This window comes from Mesoplodon bidens (genome assembly GCF_964165515.1).
Source record: "Mesoplodon bidens genome assembly, chromosome: 19".
In the NCBI taxonomy this organism is placed as follows: Eukaryota; Metazoa; Chordata; class Mammalia; order Artiodactyla; family Ziphiidae; genus Mesoplodon; species Mesoplodon bidens.
In genome coordinates, this window is record NC_138179.1 from 17908473 (window position 1) to 17932929 (window position 24457).

Genomic DNA, 24457 nt, shown 5'->3' on the forward strand with positions numbered 1-24457 from the left:
CAAACGACGGTGGCCGCACTGGGAGGAAAAGCGCCTAACGCACGTTCGGTCGGGAAGAGGCGGGCCGCAAGCCTGGGCGGGGCTGGCGGGCGCCGCGCGTGCGCAGAGGTGTGGCCGGGAAGGTGCGCTGAGGCTGGAGTTGGAGGCGCGGCGCCTGGGAGGTGAGGTGAGGTCTGGCCCGGCCGAGCCAGGCCAGGCAAGGTGGGCGTTCGCTGCGGTGGCTGCTCTTGCTGCTGTGGTGGCCTTTGAGGACACCGGTACCAGCCTGGGGCTCGGGTTGACGGGGGCCTCCACCGTCCGGCCCTTTCCAGTCATCTTAGGCCAGGGTCTCCCGCCACAGGCCCGGACTACTGCCCCAGGCTTTTACTTTGCGACCTTCAAGATTTTGTAGGATAGTTAGTATTATGCCCCCCTTTTTTCTTTCTTTCTTTCTTTTTTTTTAAGATGAGGAAACTGAATCCCAGAGAACCGTAGCAAATTGCCCAGGGTAATCGATAATTACCAGACTCAAAAGTCTTTTCCTTTATGGCAATCTACATCCCAAGCTTCGTGAATTTTTTTTTTTTTTAATACAGTATAGATGGCTCTTGCTGAGGGAAGGGGTTGTGTGGAAATAAGTCAGGAGGTGTTATGAGTCGATTTGGGAATTTCTGTATCACTGTGGATTCTGGGGGAAATTACTTGACTTTCCTGGATCTCAGGTTGATTTTTTTTTTTTTTTCATCTTTAAAATGTAACTGGATCTGAAGACTGGTACTTTACCTGTTTGTTCATGAACCCCGTGTTCAGAACTGTGGTGGAACTCCCTCCTCTTGCAAGGCTGCTTCCCTCCACCTCTTGCTCCTTCCCAGTCCCACACAACCTATTGGACCTCTACACCATCAAAGAATAGTTACCGATTATTCCTTGGACTGGGCTTAAAAGATTTAAACAATCTCTGACAACTCATGCAATTCCTATTAGGTGGTAGACGCTTCGCCTCCACGAAGTTCTCAACAGATGGAGAAAGTCAATAGATAGCAAAAGAAGGGAGTGATTGGAGTGGTCAGAGCAAATGGCAATCTTTAAAACAGATATGAAAGAAATAGGAAAAAAATGTCTAAAACTAATTTGTTTTCATAGTGAAATTGACGAGGACATTGCAACAGTTTTTTTTTTAATGGAAAAATAATCTGAAGAAAACTTTCTTAGGAAAAACACCATTGCCAAATTAATACAGCAGTATCAGTGAGCTGCAGATGAGGTATGCCAAAAGTTAAACCAGCTCAAAAAATTTTATGAGAACTCAGAGGGAAAATATAATAGATAGAAACTATTGAGAGGTAAAGGTACGAGATATGGAGAATGGATCCGGAAAACTAATAATCAAATATGAGTCCAGAAGGTGATAACAGAACTGACTGAGGAGGAGCAATAATCAAATATATAATAGAAGAAAATTTACTAAGTTGATGGAAAATTTGGATTTAAGACTTAAATTCAACCCTCAGATTTAAAGGGTTCATGAAATACCAGGTAGAAATAAGTGAAAAGACAACCATATTTAGACCTGTATCACAAAGAAAGCTGAGTTTAAAGAATTAAAATATGTGCTGATATATTCAAGATGCATTGTTAATTTTTTAAGCCAATTGCAGAACAAGATATAGAGTATGGTTCTGTCTGAGTGCAGCAAAACCATTTATTGCATATGTAAATTTCTATATAAATACATAAAAAAAGATGTGGAAGAATACATACCGAACTTTTTAAAATGGTTATCTTGGGAATTCCCTGGCACTCCAGTGGTTAGGACTCCAAGATCTCACTGCCAAGGGCCCGGGTTTGATCCCTGGTTGGGGAACTAAGATCCCACAAGCTGCACAGTGCACCCAAATAAATAAATAAATAAGTAAAAAGAATGAAAATTAATAAGCTACGTATTCAACAAGGGTAGAAAAAGAAAATAAAAATAGAAGGAAGAAATAAAGATAAAATCAGAAATAATAAAGGAAAAAGAACAGCACTTGATAAATTGAAGCACTCATCCTTCAGAAATAGACATTAAAATAGACACATTTCTGGCAAAAAAATTTGAAAATTCAAAAGACATCCTACCAAATGCTTCATAGGTAATGCAAACTTAGCTCATCAAATCTCTGATTTTCCCCTAAAATATTTTTTTCTTTGCCAGCCTTATATCTCAGTAAATTATACCACCATCTAAGTCGAAACCCAAGAGTTATCCTTGACACCTCCCTCTCCTTCAGTCCCTACATTCAATCCAATATCAGGATATGTCTCTTCTATATCTGTAGTGGTGACGTATGGAGTTCATCACCTCAACATTTTCACCTTCCTTTTCTCTTGAAAACTGTCCCTTACTCTCACTCAGAAGTACTTTCTCTTTTCCTTTTTCTATTTCCTTTTTTCCTTTCTTTCCTCTTTTACTCCCTTCATTTGCTCCTATTTTTCCCTCAGGTGCAGAGATTTGAGGCAGTCCTGCTGTTCAGTTCACATCATCATCAACAAGACCTTTCTCATTTTATCTTTTTTTCCTTCATTCCAATTCCCAGTCATGTTCCTTCCCTCTTCCTTCAGTAGCCACTCTAATGTGTTTGATACATGTCCTTGGATATACATGTATCTTTGAATAATATACAGTATTGTTTTGTATATGTATGTGTTTTAAATGTACATATTTGATATTGTGTTATAGAAATCATTGTTTCTGTTTCATGTTTCTGTAAATACTTCTATTGCATAGTATTGTCTTAAATGACCTCACACCCTTGGCCACTGGTCCTGGGCCTAGATGGACCAATCAGAGTCCTTACCCAGAATTTTTTTAACTGAAACTAAGAAAAAAAGAAAATCCCTCTCCAGTTTGGAAGCCGTAAAATGTAAAACACAGGAGCTGTCAGCAGCCATGTGTCCTGCCATGCGGAACCAGCTGGTCTGCAGTGAAAAGAATGAAGCCGACATGCAGAAAGCAGCAGAGGTGAGAAACAATGAGAAAGTCCTGGAAAATCTCAAAGTCCCTAGTTCCAGTTGTTCTGATGTGCCATGTTCCTGCCCTTTCCGTGGTTCAACTCTTCCTTGGATTCCATGAGCCAGTAAATTCTCATCACCTCCCTCTTGTGCCTAAGCCAGTTCAAATTGGGGTTCTATCACTCATAACCAAGAGGTCTAACTAATTATAATCTCCAAAATGTATGTGCGTGTGTGTTTTTTAATTGTGGTAAAATACACGTAACATGAAATATACGTGACCATTTTTAAGTGTACAGTTCAGTAGTGTTAAGTACATTCACATTGTTGTACAGCCAATCTCCAGAACTCTTTTCATCTTGCAAAACTGAAACTGTACCCATTGAACAACAACTTCCTATTGCCCCCTCCTCCCCACAGCCTCTTACAATCACCGTTCTACTTTCTATGAATTTGACTACTCTAGGTACCTCACATAAGTGTAACCATATGATATTCGTCTTTTTGTGACTGGCTTATTTCAATTGGCATAATATCCCCAGGATTCATCCATGTTATAGCACATGTCAGAATTTCCTTTTTTAAGGCTAAATAATATTTCGTTGTATGTCTATATCACATTTTGTTTATCCATTTATCTGTCGCTGGATACGTGGGTTGCTTCCACCTTTTGGCTATTGCAAATAATGCTGCTATGAATATAGGTGTACAAATACGTCTTTGAGACCCTCATTGAATTCTTTTGGGTATATAACCAGAAGTGGAATTGCTGGATTATATGGTAATACTGTTTGATTTTTTGAGGAACTACCACACTGTTTTCCACAGCAACTGCACCATTTTACATTTCTACCAACAGTGCACAAGGACTCCGGTTTTTCTACATCCTGCCAACGCCTGTTATTTTCCCAGTGTGGGGTTTTTTTAAATAGTAGCCATCCTAATAGGCATAAGGTGGTATCTCATTGTGGTTTTGATTTGCATTTCTCTAATGATTAGTGATGTTGAGCATCTTTTCATGTGCTTGTTGGCCCTTTGTATATCTTTTTTGGAGAAATGTCTATTCAAGTCCTTCGCCCATTTTTTGATGGGTTTGTTTTTCCAAAATGTATCTTGAATGATTATTTTTTTCTACCTCCACTTTCACCATCCAAGCCCCCCTGTTGTTTTTCGTGTGGACAACTGTAATACTTCATAACTGGATACCTTGATTCCACTCTTATCTCTTTCCTTTTCATTCATTGCAATGTAGCAAGTGATTTTCTGTAAATATAGATTCTAACATGTCACCTGCTCAGAATTCTCCAATGACATTTTAAAAAAAATTTTTATTGGAGTACAGTTGATTTACAATGTTGTGTTAGTTTCCACTGTACAGCAAAGTGAACTCTTTTTTAGATTCTTTCCCATATATGTCATTACAGAGTATTGAGTAGCATTCTCTGCTATACAGTAGGTCTTTATTAGTTATTTTATATATAGTGGTGTGTATACGTCAGTCCCAATCTCCCAATTTATTCCTCCCCGCCCCCTCCCCTGGTAACCACAAGTCCAATGGCATTTTATTGCTCTTAAAAAAAATCCATGGACTTCCCTGGTGGTCCATTGGTTAAGACTCCACGCTTCCACTGCCAGGGGCGTGGGTTTAATCCCTGGTCTGGGAAGTTCTGCATGCCCTGAGGTGCGGCCAAAAAAAAATTCCATGAGTCATGGTCCCTTTTGATCTATCTAGACTCTGCCAACTTCACTCTCCTTATCTCTTATCACATTTCCCATTGATCACGTTTTCAGATACATTGACCTTTTAATTCCTGGAAAATGCCAATCTCTTTCCCTCCTTAAAGACTTCACATAATATTCCCTCTACCTGAAACACTTTCCCCACTACTCTGCCCATTCATCTTTTAGGTCATAATTTAATTTTACTTCTCAAGAAAAAAAAAACTAATTATTCACAAAATAAAAAAATTCACTTCTACATAGAGGGTCTTCATTGACCTCCTTCACTGATCTAAATAAGGCCTCCCACTATAGTATCCTATCATAGTACACTTCCCTAAGTTAACACATCAATGTTTGTAAATACATATTTAATTGGATTTTTTGTTAGACACCTCTCCAATACATTGTAATCTTTATGAGAGGAGGAACAAGTCTACTTTTCTAATACTATATCCCCAGATCAAACAGTATCTGACACAGAAGGTGCTCAAATTTGTTGAATGAATGAATACCACAGATATGAAAAATACTTAGAAATATTAATATGTACAGCTTTATACTAATAAATTTTAAATTAAGTGATTTTACAAAAAAAATTAACTGAAATTAATTCAGGAGGAGATGGCAAATCCATATAAACCAGTAACTATGAAGTCATTGAAAAAGTTACGAGAGGTACATTTTTAAGGTAAAGACGAATTTATTTGCAGATAGCATGATTGTTTAGAGAATAAACTGTAAAACAGATCTAATAAGATAATCTGGTAAAGTATCCTATTACATGATAAATATACAAAAATTATTAGCTTTCATATACATCAGTAAGCAGTTTAAAAGTCTAATTTTAAAAATGCCTTATCTCAAAAGCAACAAAAATATACTTAGGCATAAATTTAATCAGATCTATACAGGGCATAAATAAATTATGATAACTTTACTAAGAAACCTAAAACAAAAAGACTACTAAATTAAAAGACACCCATGTTAATGGATGGGGAGACTCAATATTTTTACATGTCAATCATGCCCCCAATTCATTTGTAGATTGTACAGTGGGATTTTTGGCAACCTTGGTAAAGGATTTCTGAAATTCATTTGGAAGAATTGGTGTGTGAGAAAAGCCAATAAATTTTAGAAAGAGAAATCAGGGAAGAACGTATTAATACAATTAACAACTGGGAAAGGAATTGGCAGTCTGATCGATGGAACAAAATACTAAATCCAGAAAACCCCAAGCATTAATAGATACTTAATTTTTTATAAATGTATTTCAAAGGAAAGGGTGATTCAGTCAGTAAATGGTATGTTAAAGGTTCGCAAAAGAATTAGTAGCCAGTAAGTATACAGAAAAAATGTTCAGGGACTTCCCTGGTGGCGCAGTGGTTGAGAGTCCGCCTGCCGATGCAGGGGACACGGGTTCGTGCCCCAGTCTGGGAAGATCCCACATGCCGCGGAGCGGCTAGGCCCGTGAGCCGTGGCCGCTGAGCCTGCGTGTCCGGAGCCTGTGCTCCGCAATGGGAGAGGCCGCAACAGTGAGAGGCCCACTTACCGCAAAAAAAAAAAAAAGAGAAGCCACCGCAATGAGAAGCTCGGGCACCGCGACGAAGGGTAGCCCCTGCTCACCGCCAACTAGAGAAAGCCCGAGTGCAGCAATGAAGATCCAACACAGCCATAAATTAAATAAATAAATAAATAAATTTATACATATAAAAAAAAGAATGCACAAACAACAAGGTCCTACAGCACAGAGAACTATGCTAAATATCCTGTGATAAACCATAATGGAAAAGAATATGAAAAAGAAGGTATGTATATGTATAACTGAATCGCTTTGCTGTACAGCAGAAATTAACAACTTTGTAAATCAACCTTCAATAAAATAAAAAGTTCAGTCACTAGTAATTAAAGAAATGTAAACTACTAGACATACTTCATTAAATTGACAGATAAAAATGATACAGTGAGGGTGAAGGAAAATAGTCATTCCTTAGAAAGTGCTGTTGGAGTATAAATTGATAGAATCTAACTCTTCTAGAGATCAGTTTGGCAGTGGTATCAAAAGCCTTAGAAGCGTGTATGCCTTTTAATGTAAAATACCACTGGTGGAGTCTACTCAAAGCATGTATAGAGATAAACAGAGATCTTGCAACAAGGCTGTTCATTGCATCATTTATCATAGCCAAAAAAAAGCTAAATGTTCAACAACAGAGTTATCTAAAGCTATGGTATTTTTGTAAAAAGAAGTACTAGTAAGTCATTTCACTAGAAATCACAAAGTGATTTCCCTGGCAGTCCAATGTTTAAGACTTTGCCTTCCAATGCAGGGGATGCAGGTTCAATCCCTGGTCGGGGAGCTAAGATACCACATGCCTCGCGGCCAAAAAAGACAAAACATAAAAAACAGAAGCAATATTATAACAAATTCAATAAAGACTTTAAAAATTGTTCCACATCAAATAAAATAAACATAAAAAGTCACATATCTATTGATAAGCAAAGATTCATAGATATATTGTCTGGAAAAAGCAAGTTAACAAACCTGTCAAAAAAGTTTTGTCTGCATATGTATGTGGGCCTGGAAAGAAAGACAACAGAGCTTCGGTAGCAATTGTCTTTGGAGAGGAAAGCAGATTAAATTGTTTTTCTTTTGAACATACATTACCTTTGTTAATAAGGAAAAATAAAGAGAAACTTCATGTTTAAACACTACAGTAAAAATAGTAAAAAGTGGAAGCATAATACAGTTACTGAAAATTATAATTATGAAAACTTTGAAGAATGAGCCAAATGGAAAAGGAGTAAAAATGTTATTTATGGTTTGATTTTAACTGTCATATATGTATATTGAAAAAACAGAAGGAAACATAGTGAACATAATTTGTTAAGATGGTAGGATTGTAGGCAATTTTTCCCCTTGGTAAAGGGGAAATTTTTTTTAAATAAAAATTTGTAGCAGATTTTGAACCCAGTTTATTCAAGCTTCACAGTCATGAAAATGTAGAGACCAGTGGCAGTGCCAAGAGATGGATGGTAGGGGCGAGGGCTGAGCTTTAAGCCTTCAATAATCATCACCAGTTATCTCCTATGAGGTTTCAACAGAGCAAACTTACACACCAAGAAACTCAGCTTCAAGAGAAGTTCCCTTATGCAGAGATTCTGGACCCCAGTAATGGAGACAGTCCCCACATTAACACCACAGGCCCTGAGTCTATTTTCCTATGTTATGCATTTTCTTTTTCTTTTTTCTTAAGATTTTTGTTTGGTTGTTTTTTGGGTTTTTTGTTTGTCTGTTTTAGTTTAAGGTTCACAGCAAAATTGATGGGAACAGAAATTTGCCATATACTCCCGGCCCCCACACATGTATAGCCTCCCCCATTATCAGCATCCCCCACCAGAGTGGTATATTTGTTACAGCTGAACCTACATTGACATGCCATTAGCACCAAAGTCCATAGCTTACATTATGGTTCACTCTTGGTGGTGTACATTCCATGGCTCTGTGTTATGCATTTTCAAAATCTTTTTTAAACACATTGTCGAGGCTTGCTTTGACCCCTCTCTTATTCCTGGGTTTCAGAACCATGTGTGATCAGTACTGCATCTCCTTTGCTGATGTTGAAAAAGCACATATCAACATTCGAGATTTTATCCACCTCACACCAGTGCTAACAAGCTCCATTTTGAATCAAGTAACAGGGCGCAATCTTTTCTTCAAATGTGAACTCTTCCAGAAAACTGGATCTTTTAAGGTAACAATCCCTTTTGATAGTGTATCATGTTTTTTTTCAAGCCACTTTGATTCTCTTGACCACCCAGTGAGGTAGGTACAATTAATATCTTTTTACAGCTAAAGAAAGGGTTGTAGAAATTTTCCTTTGCTCAAGTCCTGGTTACTTGGCATCATGGCATTGACAAGAGCCACTTTTACACAATCTTAAAATTCCGTATAATTAAGGTGATCACATACAATTTACTATCCAAACTAGGACATGTTTGAGATTGAAAAGGGGGAACTTCTAACGATTAAGGCGAGACCACAGTCATCAACCTGGACACGTGTGATCACCCTGTATATAGCCAAGTTTAAGCATTCACTTTGTCAACTTACTATTTGTTTATACCTTATTATGAATATAAACAATCTAATCCTAGCTCAACCCTCATATAACAGGACCTTTTTCTACAAAATACATCAGTGCCTCTCCTCTGCATACAGATAGATTTCCGTGCTGATTTGTTACCAGAATTCTCTGACCGTTAGTTGAACTTTAAGATCCATTCAGGTAAAAATCTGAAAAGCTGCATTTTGCACTGTGCCTAACAGGTATTTTTAGTACCCATTAAGTGGTAGCTTTAGGATTTCAGGAATTTACCTTTTTCCATACCCATTAACTGACAACTTTTATTTTAAACAAAAACTTCTCCATTCTCTTTTGCCCTTTGCTTCTTCCATGGTTTATTTTTCATTCATCACGCATCAAGCATTTATTTTCACTAACTATACTAGGTATATGTACGCTAGGCCTTGCCCCATATCCATACTTGCAGGGGAAGACAAAATAGGTTGATGACAAGGGCCTTAAAAGAGATACAAACAAGGGCCATGGAAACGAATGAAGTACCTAATTTTGCCTGGGAGAACAAGGAGGTTGAACCAGGTGGTGTTTGATTCAAGTTTTATAGGATGAGTACTTTTAGCCAGATCAGGGAGTGAGGGAAAAGAACTACAGGTAGAGGCATCAGCATGCCAAGAGGTACAGCAGTGTGAGCTAACCTGGTAGGATGGAAACTAGAGGCAATTTAGGATGGCTACAACGGTAGAGGTAGATATGTTTAGAAAGGCTGCAGCTTGTAAGGGATTTGTACTTTTCTTACAAAAATGGGCAATCAATGAAAAAGGTAACGTTTATTTTTTTAAAAGCTCACTTTCCTAATCTAGTCGAACTATTAGATGAGAATAATCCTTGAGGCAGGATCAGCTGAGATTTGGTGATACCAAGTTGAGAAATGAGGCCTCACCAAGGTAGTGGCCAAGATGAACATGAGATATTTAGGAGATAGACTCAATAAGATTTAGTCATGGAGTGGATGTGCAGTATTGGAAGAGAAAAATGTAAAAAAGCTCCTTGGTTTTTTGAAAAGAATTTTTAATCAAATATATTAATTCACCATTCCTCTTTTCCAGATTCGTGGTGCCCTTAATGCAATCAGAGGCTTGATTTCTGCCCCTTCAGAAGAGAAGCCCAAAGCTGTTGTTACTCACAGCAGTGGAAACCATGGCCAGGCTCTCTCCTATGCTGCCAAATTGCAAGGTACTTGATTAATTTTGCAGCGTACTGGGTAGGCTCATCAGAGAGGACTGGAAAAGTAGCCTTAACTTTCAGTGAGGTTGGTGATAGTTGTGGGAATAAATTTCCAAGTCCCTGATTACAAGCAAACTGAACATAAATTTCTATCCTAAATTCTAATTTGTACTAACTAAACATGCTTCTCCCTCCCAGGGATTCCTGCTTATATTGTAGTGCCCGAAACAGCACCCAACTGTAAAAAATTGGCGATACAAGGCTATGGAGCCTCTATAGTATACAGTGAACAAAGCGATGAGGTAAGGAAGAGAGCAATGTTCAGTACCACCTTAACAGCTTTCATAGTAAAATGAAACTTCTCTTCCTACCTTACTGGCTGCAGCTTCTGTCTTTGTTGTTTCTCTAAGTGTTGGCACACACGACCTTTTCTCTACCTACACTCACTCAGATGATCTCATTAGTCTCATAGTTTAAAATATCACCTACACTCTAACTCCAGCCCTGAACTTTGCTCTTAACCAGGACTTGTACATTCCCACTTGGGTGCCTTAATAGGCATCTCAACCTTACTGTCTAAAACCAAACTCCTCATCTTAATACTGTTCCACCTCCAGTCTTGCCCATCTCAGTAAACGGCAACTTTTATCCTTCATTATCCGCAAAACATGGAGTCATCTTTGATAACTCTGATACCCCACATCCAAATCTTAGTCCTACTTTCAAAACATTTCTGTAATCCAACTTTTTTTAAAATTAATTAATTAATTTTTGGCTGAGTTGGGTCTGTTGCTGCGCGCGGGCTTTCTCTAGTTGCGGTGAGTGGGGGCTACTCTTTGTTGCAGTGCACAGGCTTCTCATTGCGGTGGCTTCTCTTGTTGCGGAGCACGGGCTCTAGGCATGCAGGCTTCAGTAGTTGTGGCTCGAGGGCTCTAGAGCGCAGGCTCAGTAGTTGTGGTGCACTGGCTTAGTTGCTCTGCAGCATGTGGGATCTTCCTGGACCAGGGCTCGAACCCGTGTCCCCTGCATTGGCAGGTGGATTCTTAACCACTGCGCCACCAGAAAAGCCCAATCCAACTAACAGCCTCTACCTTCACCACCCTGATTCAAACCAATGTCAGTCCTCACCTAGATTCAGTAGCCTCCTAATTGGTCTCTGCTTCCACCCTTGCCCCACGAGTCGTTTCCAAAAGAGCAACCAGAGCTATCCATTTAGTCACTCAGAATTTGTCTGTCAGCCCAAAATCCTCCAGTGGTTCCCCATCTCATACACAGTGGAAACCAAAGTTCTTGCAATCATCTATGGCCCAGATGAACTGGCCCATTCCTATTTTTCTGACTTCCATCTCCCACTATTGCTCTCCTCCAAACACTCCACACCAACCACACTTAGTTTCTCAGAAAGCCAAGCACTCCTCTCTGTAGTCTTTGTACTTGCTGTTACTCTTGCCTTGGAATGTTCTGGAGATACACAGGACTTGTTCAAATCTATTAAAATGTCACTTTACCAGTGGCCCTTCCCGAGCACCCTATATAAAATAAATTCATTTTTCTCTAAAGAATTTAGACATACCATGTATTTACTTATATCCCACCCCTCCTCACCACATTAGAACATAACTCCACTGAGTGCAGGGACTGTTTTGTTCAGTTATATCCCCAGTGCCAAAACAAATTCTGAAAAAAGTAGATGGCAAATAAAGTGTTAAATGACTGAATCTAACTTGTTGGGAACTCTATTAAATACAAATAAAGTAAGCTAAATTAATGTACTCTTTCAGTCCAGAGAAAATGTTACAAAAAGAATTGTGGAAGAAACAGAAGGCATCATGGTACATCCCAACCAGGAGCCTGCAGTGATAGCTGGGCAAGGGACAATTGCCATGGAAGTCCTAAACCAGGTAAAAACTTATGTTAGTTCTTATTTAGCTTCTTACTGGTAATGCTGTTTGGCCACAGAACCAATTACTTTATATATACATATAAAACTGGTTATTAATAGACCTATTTATACTTTATATTCTTTTCATTAAAGGTTCCCTTGGTAGATGCACTGGTGGTACCTGTAGGAGGAGGAGGAATGGTTGCTGGAATAGCAATTACAGTTAAGGTAAGAAAACAGCTTCTGGAGGACTCCCCCCTTCAGGCAGAGAAGAGTTTATTTTACATCACAGGACATTGTGAATACTTGCTCAACATTCCCCCAAATTGCCATTCCTTCTCATCATCCCTTGGCACTTGAGATAGAAGGCCCTGCTCTTCATCACTACCCTTTTTTCTTTTTTTTTGCCGCGCAGCACGCGGAATCCTAGTTCCCAGTGACTGAACCTGTGCCCCTTGCGGTGGAAATGCGGAGTCTTAACCACTGGACCGCCAGGGAAGTCCCTCACTACCCTTTTCTTAATGAAAACTTTACAGCACAAAAGCCATTACAATGAGTGGCACCCTCACAGTCCTCTGAGTTCCATCTCAACAACCTACTATCCAAGTCAGTGGCTACTCTTTTCCCAAGTTACCAGCAGAACCAGCTGTGACCTAGGCAACCGAGGCCAGAGTGGAAAACAATTTCAAGTGCTTAAAGGCCTTATTTCCGTTACATCGGTTAAAAGAAAGCCTCTTGGGCAGAAATATGTTAACTGTACTAATCATTTTACTGCAAGCATGTGCGCAAAATGCTGTGGCTAGTTGTAAGCTATCTAATATTCCTCTTCCTAGGCTCTGAAACCTAGTGTCAAGGTATATGCTGCTGAACCCTTGAATGCAAATGACTGCTACCAATCCAAACTGAAAGGGGAACTGACCCCCAATCCCTATCCTCCAGAAACCATAGCAGATGGTGTCAGATCCAGCATTGGCTTAAACACCTGGCCTATTATAAGGGACCTCGTGGATGACGTCTTCACTGTCACAGAGGATGAAATTAAGGTGAGGCCCCAAGAGGAAAGGAAATAACAAAAGAATGGAGCAACTTCTTAGGCAAAAAACCCTCCTGCTGTAAGTAGCAACTCACCCACTAGGGACTCAACTAGGTGATTTCATGACACGTAGGAGGGTGCCCTAGATGTATTAAGACCGTAGAAGCAAGAGTTAGAATGAAAAAAGCCCCGCCCTTCACTGGCAAACACAAACATATAGCAATAGGAAAATTCAGACGGGGCATATTATATCCCCATCTGGCCTTTAATTATAAAGGCCAACGAACTAGGCTCTTTCCCCTTTTCCTATTTCATTAATTCTTACTCCCTTCTATACCAACAGTATGCAACCCAGCTGGTGTGGGAGAGGATGAAATTGCTTATTGAACCTACAGCTGGTGTTGGAGTGGCCGCTGTGCTGTCTCAGCATTTTCAAACAGTTTCCACAGAAGTAAAGAACATTTGTATTGTGCTCAGTGGTGGAAATGTAGACTTAACTTCCCTAACTTGGGTGAAGCAGGCTGAAAAGCCAGCTCTTTAGCAATCTGTTTCTGTTTAATATGTGCAAAAGGAAGAAAAGGGATTCAGTGTCTAGACACTTGGAAATTTTGTCTCCTGGTCATTGTCAACTTCCTATCTTCCCCTCTCAAAGAGCTTTCAAAATCCTAATGGAGAATGTATATTTCAGTAAGTTTTAATAGTTTTTTGGACTAAGCTGCAATAGAAAAACATCCATACTTAACTGAGATACCTTGTCAAGGCCAAGAAAAGTCTTCTGCTAAAAGGAGCAGGAGACCTTAAGTAGGCTTAAGTAGAAAACATAAACTGCCCAGTCACAACCTACAGGCTCCCAACCCTAGAGTGCTAACTAGTAGCAATGAGACAGAATCCCACTGAATCCATTATTCCATGTCCACTTCAGGCACTGTTGAAGAAATCTCACTTTTCACCCAAGGTACTGGTTCTGGTACATATGGATCATAAGTCCATTTGGGGAAAACTCTTTTATAGAGGTTCATCAGTACTGTGTCCTGAGATTTTAGCTTCCCATCAAAACTGCACTTCATGTGGCCATGAGTACCTACAAAGAAAACAGCACGAGTTGGTCAACTTTAAAAGGAAATTTTAAAGCAGTGGTCTAACCCAACAGTCATTTAGTAGCACTGGGGAAATCTAGACAAGATCCCAAATCCCACATTCTCTTACCTAAAGGCTCCTTGATGTGCCCCCTACGGCCCCACTTTGTTCTCAGTTCCACCGGTTTAAACCACAGCACATCCTCTTAGAATCAAACACACAGAAGACCAAGATGAAATATTTATCCATAATATATAAATCCAACCTTCATCCCACAAAGGCAATTGGGTCCCATCCGTTACACCTACCTCTGTTGAAGAACATGTAACGCACCACTGCCATCTTAGTAAAAATTTTGAAAGGATGACCACTCAGAACAACTCTCTTGATGACCATTCTGTCTGGATCCACTGACAATAGATGGCCTGTGGCAATGAGGCTGTGCATTCCTAAGGGGCAAAAGCAGGGCAGCAGGAGTCCATAGGTCAAAGCCTTCATTTATTGTCCAGTCCATTTAAAGACCTATGGGAGGGCTTCCCTGGTGGCGCAGTGGTTCAGAGTCCGCCTGCCGATGCAGGGGACCCAGGTTCGTGCCCCGGTCCAGGAAGATCCCACATGCCGCAGAGCGGCTGGGCCCGTGAGCCATGGTCGCTGAGCCTGCGCGTCCGGAGCCTGTGCTCCGCAACGGGAGAGGCCACAGCAGTGAGAGGCCCGCGTACCACAAAAAAAAAAAAAAAAAAAAAAAAAAGACCTATGGGAGATCTTAGGGAAACAAAATAGGGATGTACTATGCTGCCCCTCCTGGGTTCATGGCAAAGATCACTAAGTGATATTCCTGCTGAGCCTATCCTCAGAACCCACCCTAAATACAGCACTCTGAGCAGCCTCTACCAATTAGCTATGGTTTACAAGCAAGATAAAACCCCATTTGTCATCCTCGCCTCAGACCCAATATGAGGCTGAGATTGGGATATTTTGAAAATCATCATTACCTTTTTTGTGCCATTTGGCCCCCAAATTTAAATACAGAAAGCAGTTAATCTTATTAAGGACCCACAGGCCTATTGGCCTATTCACCTCTGTGAACTCAACTTACCATTGCTGTTCTGTTTGAAAAGCAGCACAGATGCAGGAGGAAAAGTGATAGGGGCATATACTGTCACCACCAGAGCCAAGTCAGCAGTCAGGAATCTCTGAAATTTATGTTTATCCGCTGCCATAAAGGTTAAAAAAATAAAAACCAAAAAATATTTTGAGAAACAATAGGTAATGCAGAGGCCTGTGAAAAGCAGTATCACTGCAACTCTTAAACCTAAGGCAACTAGTGTTTTTTTATCCCACTAATTCTCCAAACATTTTCTGGCCTCAATACAACTGAAAGATACAACCCAATCCTATCAGTGATTTTTCAACTGGAGGCAGAATCTTGGAGTTTAAACTATATTTTGGGGTTGGAAAAAGTTCTCCAGGTGATTCTGATACACATCACCCCTACCTCATTTGAGAATCAGTGCTTTACAAAATACACTAATTCAACAGCTCTTAGTCTTGAGCAAGGATTGGCAAACATTTTCTGTAAATGGGCAGATAGTAAATATGTTAGGCTTTGTGGCCATTATAGTCTCTGTTCCAACTACTCAACTCTCACTGTAGCACAAAAACAGCCACAGACATTTTTAAAAAATTAAACAAGAAAGCACAACTGTGTTCCAACAAAACTTTACTTAACAAAACAAGCAGTGGGACAGATTTGGCTAAGGGCCAAACTTTACTAATCTCTTCTTGGGGACTATCTAGATCTTGTCTTTACCTTCAACGAAACCCTTTTTAATACAATATTAACCCTTTTTAATACTGAATGTTATAGGGAAACAAAATAGTTTAAGGGAAAGAGAAATTAATCCTTCATTTAGACAGCATGGCTGGAGAGAAAAGAAATTATCCAGAGCATCCATTAATGCCGCCTTTATCACCTTCCTCCGGCCATTGCTGAGAGTTGAGAGTGTAGGTAATGTTCAGAAGCCCCCAAGTTAATGCAAACATCTTCCCACTCCTAATACGAAAGAGCACAATCATTTTTTTGTCATAAAGTATTCCTGGTCACCACTCTCTAAATCCTCATGCAGTCTCAACATCTCAGAAGCCACACACTCTGCTTTATCCAACTGAGGGCCACCCCTAGCCTTCACCCACACGGCCACTGGCACAACAGATGCCAAGGGTTCCATGACACAGCATCTCTAGAAAGCAGCCAACTCCTATCCAAAACCTCCTCTGCAGCAAATACTCATGGCAGAGAAGCCTCAGCACCACACAGAGGTTGCATCACTGGGATGCTTCAGACAGGTTCAGACACTTTGAATGGAAACATCATTGGCTCCTAAACCAGAGTACTGAAAATACCTCTAACCCAGAGACTGAGAGTTTGAAATGGTGTATTCTGCACCTCTCCCCAAATCTCAGTCCCCTAAAAGACAGTAAGATGGACAAGAACCCAGAAGCTTCCCTACTGCTCACCTGCAGTGTGCTGAGAGAATAAGGGTGAGGCTCGGAAGCGCCTGAATCCACAGTGGAAGATCAGCTCCTCTTTAGCTTTCACAGGTTCAGTGTTGCCAGGGTGCCGGCTCACCACCATATTAAGTACTGACATCTGGGGACCAAATAGGAAAACAGAACTTCATATCAGGAATAGAATAGCCTAACCTGCAAGAAGGCAAACCTAACCAGATTATATTCACTCTAAGAACTGACAATACTAATTTATGGTGGAGTGTAGATGAAGAGACACAAATTCACCTTTTACCTTCACCAACAACTGGCATTCAAATCGAAAATATGCTGGTTTTCAGAGCTTTCATGTCCCTGCTACACTAGGTGACCTTCCCACGTCTAATATGCAAGAGCTCAACATCTGCCACAAAATCAGTGCCTACAAGTCACTCACTCATCACACACCTCTAAACCACACTCATGCAAGACCCTTCTTGCCTCCACCCTTACTCACAGTGACCAAAAGGCCAGAGCTCTCACATATACCGCAACCTACATGACTGCTGGCCATCAAGAGAAAAAAGATCTATACCTTGGCACTAACCCTGTTTAGTTTCATGGATGCCAACCCTTTGTTAAAGTGTGACCTGACAAACGTACTTATCTCAGAGAAGTCTCAGAACCACACAGAGATCACGTCACTGAGGTGTATCAGACAGGTTCAGACATGTTGGGTAAAACCATCATCGACTTCTCTGTCATCCTCTCTGACTTCTAATAAAGGCAGACTTTTGCATCCCAATGAGTAAAATGTCAGTCACATAAAACTTCAGACTGCCAGACAAAACTGGTTGGAAAGTGTCATAACTCCCATTTCCCACAAGATGCTAACTCACCTTCTGTTCATGAGGTAGTAAAGAAAATGCAATCAAGGGTGCACCTCGCTTGAAGTGCTCAACCACTGAGACAGGGACCTCAGAGACATGAAGTGTGACATACCAGCCAACCTGCCAGAAGAAAGCAGAAAACAATCATGCAATTACCCTTAAGGTCTCAATAATGATGAAGCATTTCTCCAAATATGTTAAGAAGTCTCTCAGACCACCGTAAAGCCAATCCTCACCCTTCAAGACTGTCCTTCACAGATGCCTCAACCACCTAGATTAAGCTTTTTCAGTTAACAGCTCTGATACCTCTTTGTTCCCAATTAGCTCCTCTAATTCAGCTGTAGGCAGCACAAAACTAATTAAGGTCCTCATGCCAACAGAAGTAGAGGGGGCACCTTGGCAAACAAACACAAATTCTAGGGACGCACAAAGGACGGCAGATACCTCAGCTCCTTCAACCTCTTTTTCTTCAATCTCTTTAAAGATGCGTCTCCTAGTGTTAATAAAGTTCTGAAACTGAAAGATCCGAGCATAATCTTGAGGGAGGTTTTCCTTAGGATCCCATGGAGATGTCCGGAAGCTCTTGAGACCTCTGTATTTCTGAAATCTAGAATACAGAGGCTATTTTAAATAAATTAATAGTGAAACTTATATGGTGCTACTTAACCGTTTCACTCAACTCACTTCTAAAAAGGCTAAGGCTTAAAAAGAAGAAAAAAAAGAAAAAAACAAAAACAATTTTTTTTTTAATTTTTGAAAGATAAACAAGTAAATAAATAAAATGCCTAAGGCTTTAGCTTAAAAGAATTCACTATCTCTCAAAATAACCTAACAGCTTAAATCTGAACCACACTCCAAAACAGCCTGAAACAAGTATTTCAGCACCAAACCCCAGCTTCTTAAAAGTATTTACAGCGGCTCCCTGGTGCGTATCAGGGAGCGGCTCTTTAACCCGACGAGCAACATCCTCGATAAAAGCCTTCTCTCTCTAATATGCAGCATAAAGTCTCTGGACTCACCTTTAGAGCAAACAGGACCATCTACATCTTCATTCTTTTATTCTCACTGTTCTACCCAAACTTCCCCAAATCTCCAAGTGTTATATACTTTGAGTCTTAGCTCCAAAGGAAGCATTTGCTAATTAATCACAGCATTTCCTTCAGTAATGTACTGTAACACTATTAGTCTGTACTACACAGTCTAGAATATGAACATTGTTTCCCATATGTCTGTCTTACCTTCCCATATAGTATTAGCCCTTCAAGAGCAAGAACAATGTATGTTCCTTCTTTTACATCACACTGACATAGTTCTGAGCCACGTAAGTTTTAAATAAAAACATACTGATTGATCTTAGACTTGCTGACTAACCGAATTCTAGCAGCCACGTCACGGGGGGTATCTACTTCATCTGGAAACATCTCTTCCAGTCTTTCTTGTTTATATTTCTCCAGCATTTTCCCCTCAGCCTCTTCATCCACTTTCTCATCATACAGATCATCATGCATGGACTCTCCTATAGTCACAGTTTCACATTCCTCCTCTTCTTCCTTTTCACTACCCTCATCCTGTAGAATGAAGGATTACAATTTCAGAGGAAACCCACATCTCTACCCTAAAGGCCATCGAGCTAAAATAATTCTACTAGATACCTAGTCCAAACCAATATCAATTCTAATAGAGACTAAGTTATAAAACAAAGTCTCATTCCCGGCAACAAAGTCATTCCTAAGAAACTGACCACACATACCCCTTAAGGTCAGGAATGCACCTTGCCTTGCATTTGGGGCTGTACACAGAAGTTGCCCAAGGGCCCATTTCCTTACCTGAGATTCCTCTTCCATAAAATCCTCACGTTCTATATCATCATACTCATCTCCTTCCCCACCACTTTCGCCATCCTCATCCAAAATCCATTCAGCTTGATAACTGGATGTTCCTTTGGGAACCTTCTTTACTACCTTGGAAGCTTCCTTCAATAAGTCTGTAAAAGCCCAAATGAGTTAAGTAAATTATATACCTCCTTCCCTCCCCTATTACTTTGGGTATTCTCACATAGGCAAGATATCACATATTGCTACCAATATCAAGAACTCTGACAGGCTCTATAAATAGAACAGACTTCCCAATTTAATTCAGCTGCCTCAGAACTAGCAATACTTACACAGCTAAATAAGTCCTATAATAAATCAGAAGTTATCTGTTCATTAGGAAACAATAACGTAAGTAATTTTTAGAAACGAAGTAAAGCTGTGTCCAGTGTTTGCTTAGTGAAAACATAGAACCTTTGGAGGTAAGAGAAGACTTCCAAATACTTCCTCATCCTACTCTACCTTATAAGGTCCTCACTGTGAGCAGCTAGACAAAACCCACAATTCTAGGCCAGAATTTCAAGTTTGCCAATACCAACCATTTGCTTCACTCAGCTCCTCCTCCGTGGGCCAGGTCTGTTCCCCCTCCATTGGATCTGGGATAACCTCTGTTTGCAAAGATTCTTGTCTCTCAGGGTCTGCCTTCATTAGGACCTTCAGGTCCTCCTCCATATCAGCTACAGCATCTGTAGCACAAATCTGAAAACCCAAACAGTTGATGGTCAATTAAATATTAGCCAAAAATCTACTAAATCTAACATAATAACCAGAAAGATCTAGAAATAACATAGTCCTCAAACAGAAAAATAGAAAGTGAAAACTTGTCAGAATTTTTCAAATGGTTCTATTTCCTACCATTCTAGGTCCATACCTCTGCTTGGCTCTTGAGACCTTTCATAATCTGGTCTCATGCCTACCTTTTTACTACATACCTTACTCCCATCAAGCTGTTATCTTCAGGGTTCAAAGAAACCCTCTGATCCATCACTTTGCCTAGGTTCATGTTGTCTTTATTTGCTTGGATATTCTTCCATCTCTTTTCAACTCATAAATCACGTTCATCCTTCTCAACACCTAGCTCAAGTCTGATCTCTTCTGTGAAGCTTGCCAGTCTTCTTTCTCAACTTCCACTGCAGGTGTGCACCTCAACCACGCTTTCTCAATCTTTATTTCACAGGTCTCTGCCATTTTTTTCTGACCTAATTGTCTAAGGAAAGAGACTACAACCTGTGTGCCTTCTATAAATTCAGAGCCAATTGCTATGTAAGGCATCTACAAAGCACTGGATAAGTATATGACATAGCAACTTATTTGTAGTTGACTACCGCCTTATTTCGAACTAGCTGTTACCTCCAGGGACTAGGATAGTTGTCCAAGTGTGCAGACAGACTACCCTCTCTGTAGTTCCCATCCTCTGCCAGCTTACACATGAATCTACAATACATAGTTTTTAAGAACACCAATCTTACCTCCATTGCCATGCCTGGGTCCTCTGGGGATTTGATCACTCTAGGATTTAAAGGGAAAGGGTCCATAGGGGCATCTATCTGTTTCATCTGGAAATCACCATGTCCAACGATATGCAGCAAGCTATTTACATTCAGAGCCTGCCCACGAACATAGCCTGAGATCTTCAAGGTGCCCACCAAGTTATTCTCTTCACTAGGCACAAAGTCAGCAGCATGAGCAAATAGGTAGGCATGCCGATCTCGAAAGGCAAGATGCCGTTGCTTTTGGTTAGCCAACTGCCTGAGCAGCATCCCTGCCTCCTGTTGAGTGTCTAACAGGAGGAGTTTGTCATCAGGAAAGCGCTTCTCCACTGCTTTACTTAGCTTCCTCCTGACATCTGTTTGTTTCTTCAGTGGGAGGCCCGAAACCCCCTGGACAGCTAATGCTGTGAACAAAAGAGAAAGGGTATCATGACTTGTTGCCTCACTATATGAAAATCCCCCCTGTGGCTCACAAACAAGCTAACAGTTCAGTTGTGAGCCCAGAGATCACTGGGAAACCCAACACTCCGCTACCCTAAAGAAATTTCACGGTAAAACCAAACTTCATATTCTTCTTCTTTCTCTGGTCAATGGGCAGTCCAGAAATAAAAAGACATCTTGATAGGTAGCTTGTAAACAATGGACCAAGTTAAGGCCATACATGTACAACCCTCCAATAGTATCAAGCGTCAGACATAGTGTATCAGACATAGTGTCTGGCAAATTGTAAGTGCACTATACATGCTAATTCACTTCCTCCCTTGGCCTCCAATACTCCCAACTCACTTACTGTAGGTAGGAAGGCCCTGAGCAAAGAGGCAGGAAAGGCAGTAATCCCCAGTGCTATCCCAGCCTTCTAGTGGATCAAGGAGGAACAGGATGGTATCAGCCACTTTAGCCATGTCTAACACAGTGTGCAGATCCCCTGCAAACAGAAGACAAAGTCAGTATGAAGAGGTGGTTGACAGCACATTATACTAAAAAAAATTACCACTAATACGCAAAACATAGTGATAGAAAATATTGTTGTATGTTCTAACCTGGCCTTGCAGATGTAAAAAACCACCGATGTTTCAAGCGGGGGCATATCAGCATAAAGCTATGGGTGCTTCCCCATTCATTCAAGTGTACTGTTCCAGTATCCCTATCCTGAAGCAGTCGAAAGGCCTCTGGCAGGGAAATCCTGTTGTGCAGGGGAACCACCAGTACCTGATGAGGAGGGCCATCCTTGCTGCCGAGCTGTCTCTTTTCTGCCAAAACCTGAGGAAAGAAAGGATCAGAGAACATCTCAATGTTTCAGTACTTTGTTTCGGTACTGCATTTCCACCAGTACAGATGCCCACCCCGACCCTCCGACCAGCATCTCTCTTGTAAAAGGTGTCATGTATGCCAAGGAGGCGGGCAGAAGCTAGAAACAAAGCAAAGAATGCTCCAGCATGAGTCTGGGCCAGCACGCCTGACACGTGCTCTAGGGTTATTCTCCAACCCTGGCCCCTTCCCAGGGTCACATTTTCTAGTTTGAGGCATTACCCGCCTAGAACGGTTGTGAAGCCACACCATTCCCCAATCCCCGGTCCTCTCACCGCCTCCTTCTTCTGCTTTCGGAGCTGGCTGGCGCGATGCCTCTGGTCCACTTTGCTGAGATCTTTTCTCACCTTCTTGCTTAGGGTTTTCAGTGCTAGACGGCCTGTAGGGAGACCAGAAAAGGCTCTTGCACAGGGCACTAGGTCAAGAAAGGAGATCCCTCTCTGCTCTCCTCAGAGCCTTTGCGCGGGGTCCAGGCCGGAGTAGGTAGGAGCTCATTCTGGGCACGAAAAAAAGCAGTTAATATCGACTAAACATCCCTTCTTCCTCCAACCCTACCTTCTTACCCTTGCCGTCCCGCTGCGCGGATCCCCGACCCCGATGCCGCCCGCCTTTATGAGCTTTATTCTGCTGCTTAAGCGGGCCAGAGCGATGAGCCGCCATATTGCCGCTCACGTGTACCAATTCGGCACTACTTCCGGGCCGAACCGAGCGCTTCCGGTTCTCGCCTTGGGGGCGTGTCCTCGCCCGGCGGGGCAAGGCTCCTCGTGTGCTCCCGCGAAGGTCCTTTCCACCCGCTTCTGAGAGCACGGCGCCTGCGTCTCCACAAAACCTGCTCGTAAACTTTTCCCAGGCGGTGGTCCGTTGTTGCGGGCTTTAAAACGCCGGATGTAGACTCGAGGTTTGGGCTTTCAGTCTCGGAGAGCTGTTTTGCTCCCTTGTATTTTTATTTTTTGCGCTATCAGGTTGCATCACTTTCACTTAGGGAGAGTCTCCATTTGTGCGATAGAGGGCTAAGCCCCTCCTCTCACCTAGCTTTGTGCACACCGCTCCTCAGTTTGCAGCAGCAGGTGTTCTTTGACACTTTGAGCAACCTTTTCTCGCCCTCATTGCCCAGGTGGGGCTGCTTAAGTCTACAAGGCAAATCGTGCAGAAGGCGCTTGTCTCACCTCCACAGGTTCCGTACAAGCTCCTTCTGGTCCCAGTCACTCCAAGCTGCGCCCCCACCTCCCACGTGTGTGTGTGAAGGGCCAGACGGGACGTGACGACCCCTCGGGGGAGGGACGGCTGACCTTGACTGTCGCGCCCTTAGGTATAGCCGAGCCTCTGTAGACGGGGGCTGCTGCGCTCCCACTCCTCTTCCCCAAAGCTTTGCAACTGAGGGCGCCCGGCTGGCAGGGGTGTTTGGAGAAACGATGGCGCTCCGCGGCCTTTCTCCCAGCCAGGGGACTAACACTGGCTTCCCCGTGGCCAGACTCGAGGCGTGGGGGCCCCGGCCCTTCCCGTCGGGAAGACGAGCGGGTAGGAATCAGGGGACGTCTAGCTGGATGGGGGCCAGCTTCGGCCCGAGCGACTCACCCCTCAGCCATGGGGTGCCGGGCGCGCCTCGCCTCCCCGCGCGGCACTGGGCGCGGCGGGCTGCTAGCTCTCACAGTGCAAGTTCGCGCCCTCGGGGCTGGAGAGGGCGCGTTGCCATGACAACGGCCCCCGTGGCGCGCGCCCGGGCACGGTGCCCCCAGGCGCGCGCAGCCTTCCCCCCTCCCGACCCCCCGCCAGTGGCTGAGCGCACCACCCCCCCGCCCCCGGCTGTGGGAAGGGGCCGGGCCAGCCTCCTGACGTCGGTGCGGGGCTCGGAAGATGGCTGCAGAGCCCAGCACCGGGCAGTGGCTGCGGCGGCGGCGCCGGGAGGGGAGCGCGGCGGGCGGGGGCTCCTCCTGGCGCTTGGGGCGCTGAGCCGAGAGGCGCTGAGGCAGCGAGGGCGCGTGGGGGGCTTAGGCGGCCGCTGGGCACCACCTCCCCGTCAGCCGCCGCACGATGGGCAGCGCGGAGGACGCAGTCAAAGAGAAACTGCTGTGGAACGTGAAAAAAGAGGTAAAGTCGGGGTACGGACCCCCGGGAGCTCGCGTCCCTGTCCGCAAGGCCCAAGGGACAGAAAGATCTGCTCCCATTCCGGGCCGCGGGCGCTTGCTGGCCTTGGGCGGGGGCGGGGTCCTGGACTGGTTTGCGGTTTCCGCCCCACTCCCGGATCAGGGGGCAGCTCTCCTCGGCCCCAGGGGCTAGGCCGGCGCTTCAGGGTTAGTTTGCTCCGCGATCCCGCAGCTCCCCGCCCTGTGAAGGCAGCAGCTCTGGGAAACCGAGGTCGGGGGAGGGGTGGCGGCAATTTCTGGAGAACCCGAGCTGCCCATTCATTGCCCGCGCCGCCTGAGG

General features: G+C 42.8%; 3 protein-coding genes across 12 annotated transcripts in view; 2 read left to right on the top strand and 1 right to left on the bottom strand.

Annotated features, from left to right (window-relative positions):
- The first annotated feature begins 59 nt into the window (after positions 1 to 59).
- Positions 60 to 13482, top strand: SRR (serine racemase). 7 transcript variants are annotated; one of them, XM_081219011.1, is made up of 9 exons: positions 60 to 161; positions 2866 to 2980; positions 8270 to 8441; positions 9878 to 10004; positions 10194 to 10297; positions 11777 to 11896; positions 12031 to 12105; positions 12711 to 12920; positions 13254 to 13482. In XM_081219011.1, the coding sequence occupies exons 2-9, from the start codon at positions 2952 to 2954 to the stop codon at positions 13449 to 13451; spliced, it is 1035 nt and encodes a 344-aa protein (XP_081075137.1). In that variant the 5' UTR covers positions 60 to 161; positions 2866 to 2951; the 3' UTR covers positions 13452 to 13482. The 7 variants fall into 7 exon arrangements, with proteins under 7 accessions (XP_081075137.1, XP_081075140.1, XP_081075135.1 ...); XM_081219014.1 differs by having other exon boundaries at positions 98 to 161; positions 2894 to 2980; XM_081219009.1 differs by having other exon boundaries at positions 104 to 161; positions 2843 to 2980.
- A 104-nt stretch (positions 13483 to 13586) lies between these two features.
- Positions 13587 to 23180, bottom strand: TSR1 (TSR1 ribosome maturation factor). Its single transcript, XM_081219005.1, has 15 exons — positions 22597 to 23180; positions 22309 to 22412; positions 21766 to 21985; positions 21516 to 21650; positions 20705 to 21129; positions 19775 to 19934; positions 19191 to 19348; positions 18736 to 18932; positions 17809 to 17971; positions 17374 to 17484; positions 16505 to 16637; positions 15084 to 15200; positions 14296 to 14436; positions 14117 to 14191; positions 13587 to 13991 (listed from the first exon to the last, which is right to left on the bottom strand). Exons 1-15 carry the CDS (start codon positions 22691 to 22693, stop codon positions 13813 to 13815), a joined length of 2415 nt encoding a protein of 804 aa, XP_081075131.1. The 5' UTR covers positions 22694 to 23180; the 3' UTR covers positions 13587 to 13812.
- A 646-nt stretch (positions 23181 to 23826) lies between these two features.
- The window catches only part of SGSM2 (small G protein signaling modulator 2), a 37760-nt gene continuing 37129 nt past the window's right edge, over positions 23827 to 24457 (top strand). For 2 of the 4 annotated variants that reach the window (XM_081220422.1, XM_081220424.1), the window contains exon 1: positions 23827 to 24121. In XM_081220422.1, coding sequence (XP_081076548.1) covers positions 24065 to 24121 — 57 coding nt within the window. In that variant the 5' untranslated portion in view covers positions 23827 to 24064. The remainder of the gene's footprint in view (positions 24122 to 24457) is intronic. The other 2 variants (XM_081220423.1, XM_081220425.1) reach the window with 1 other exon arrangement.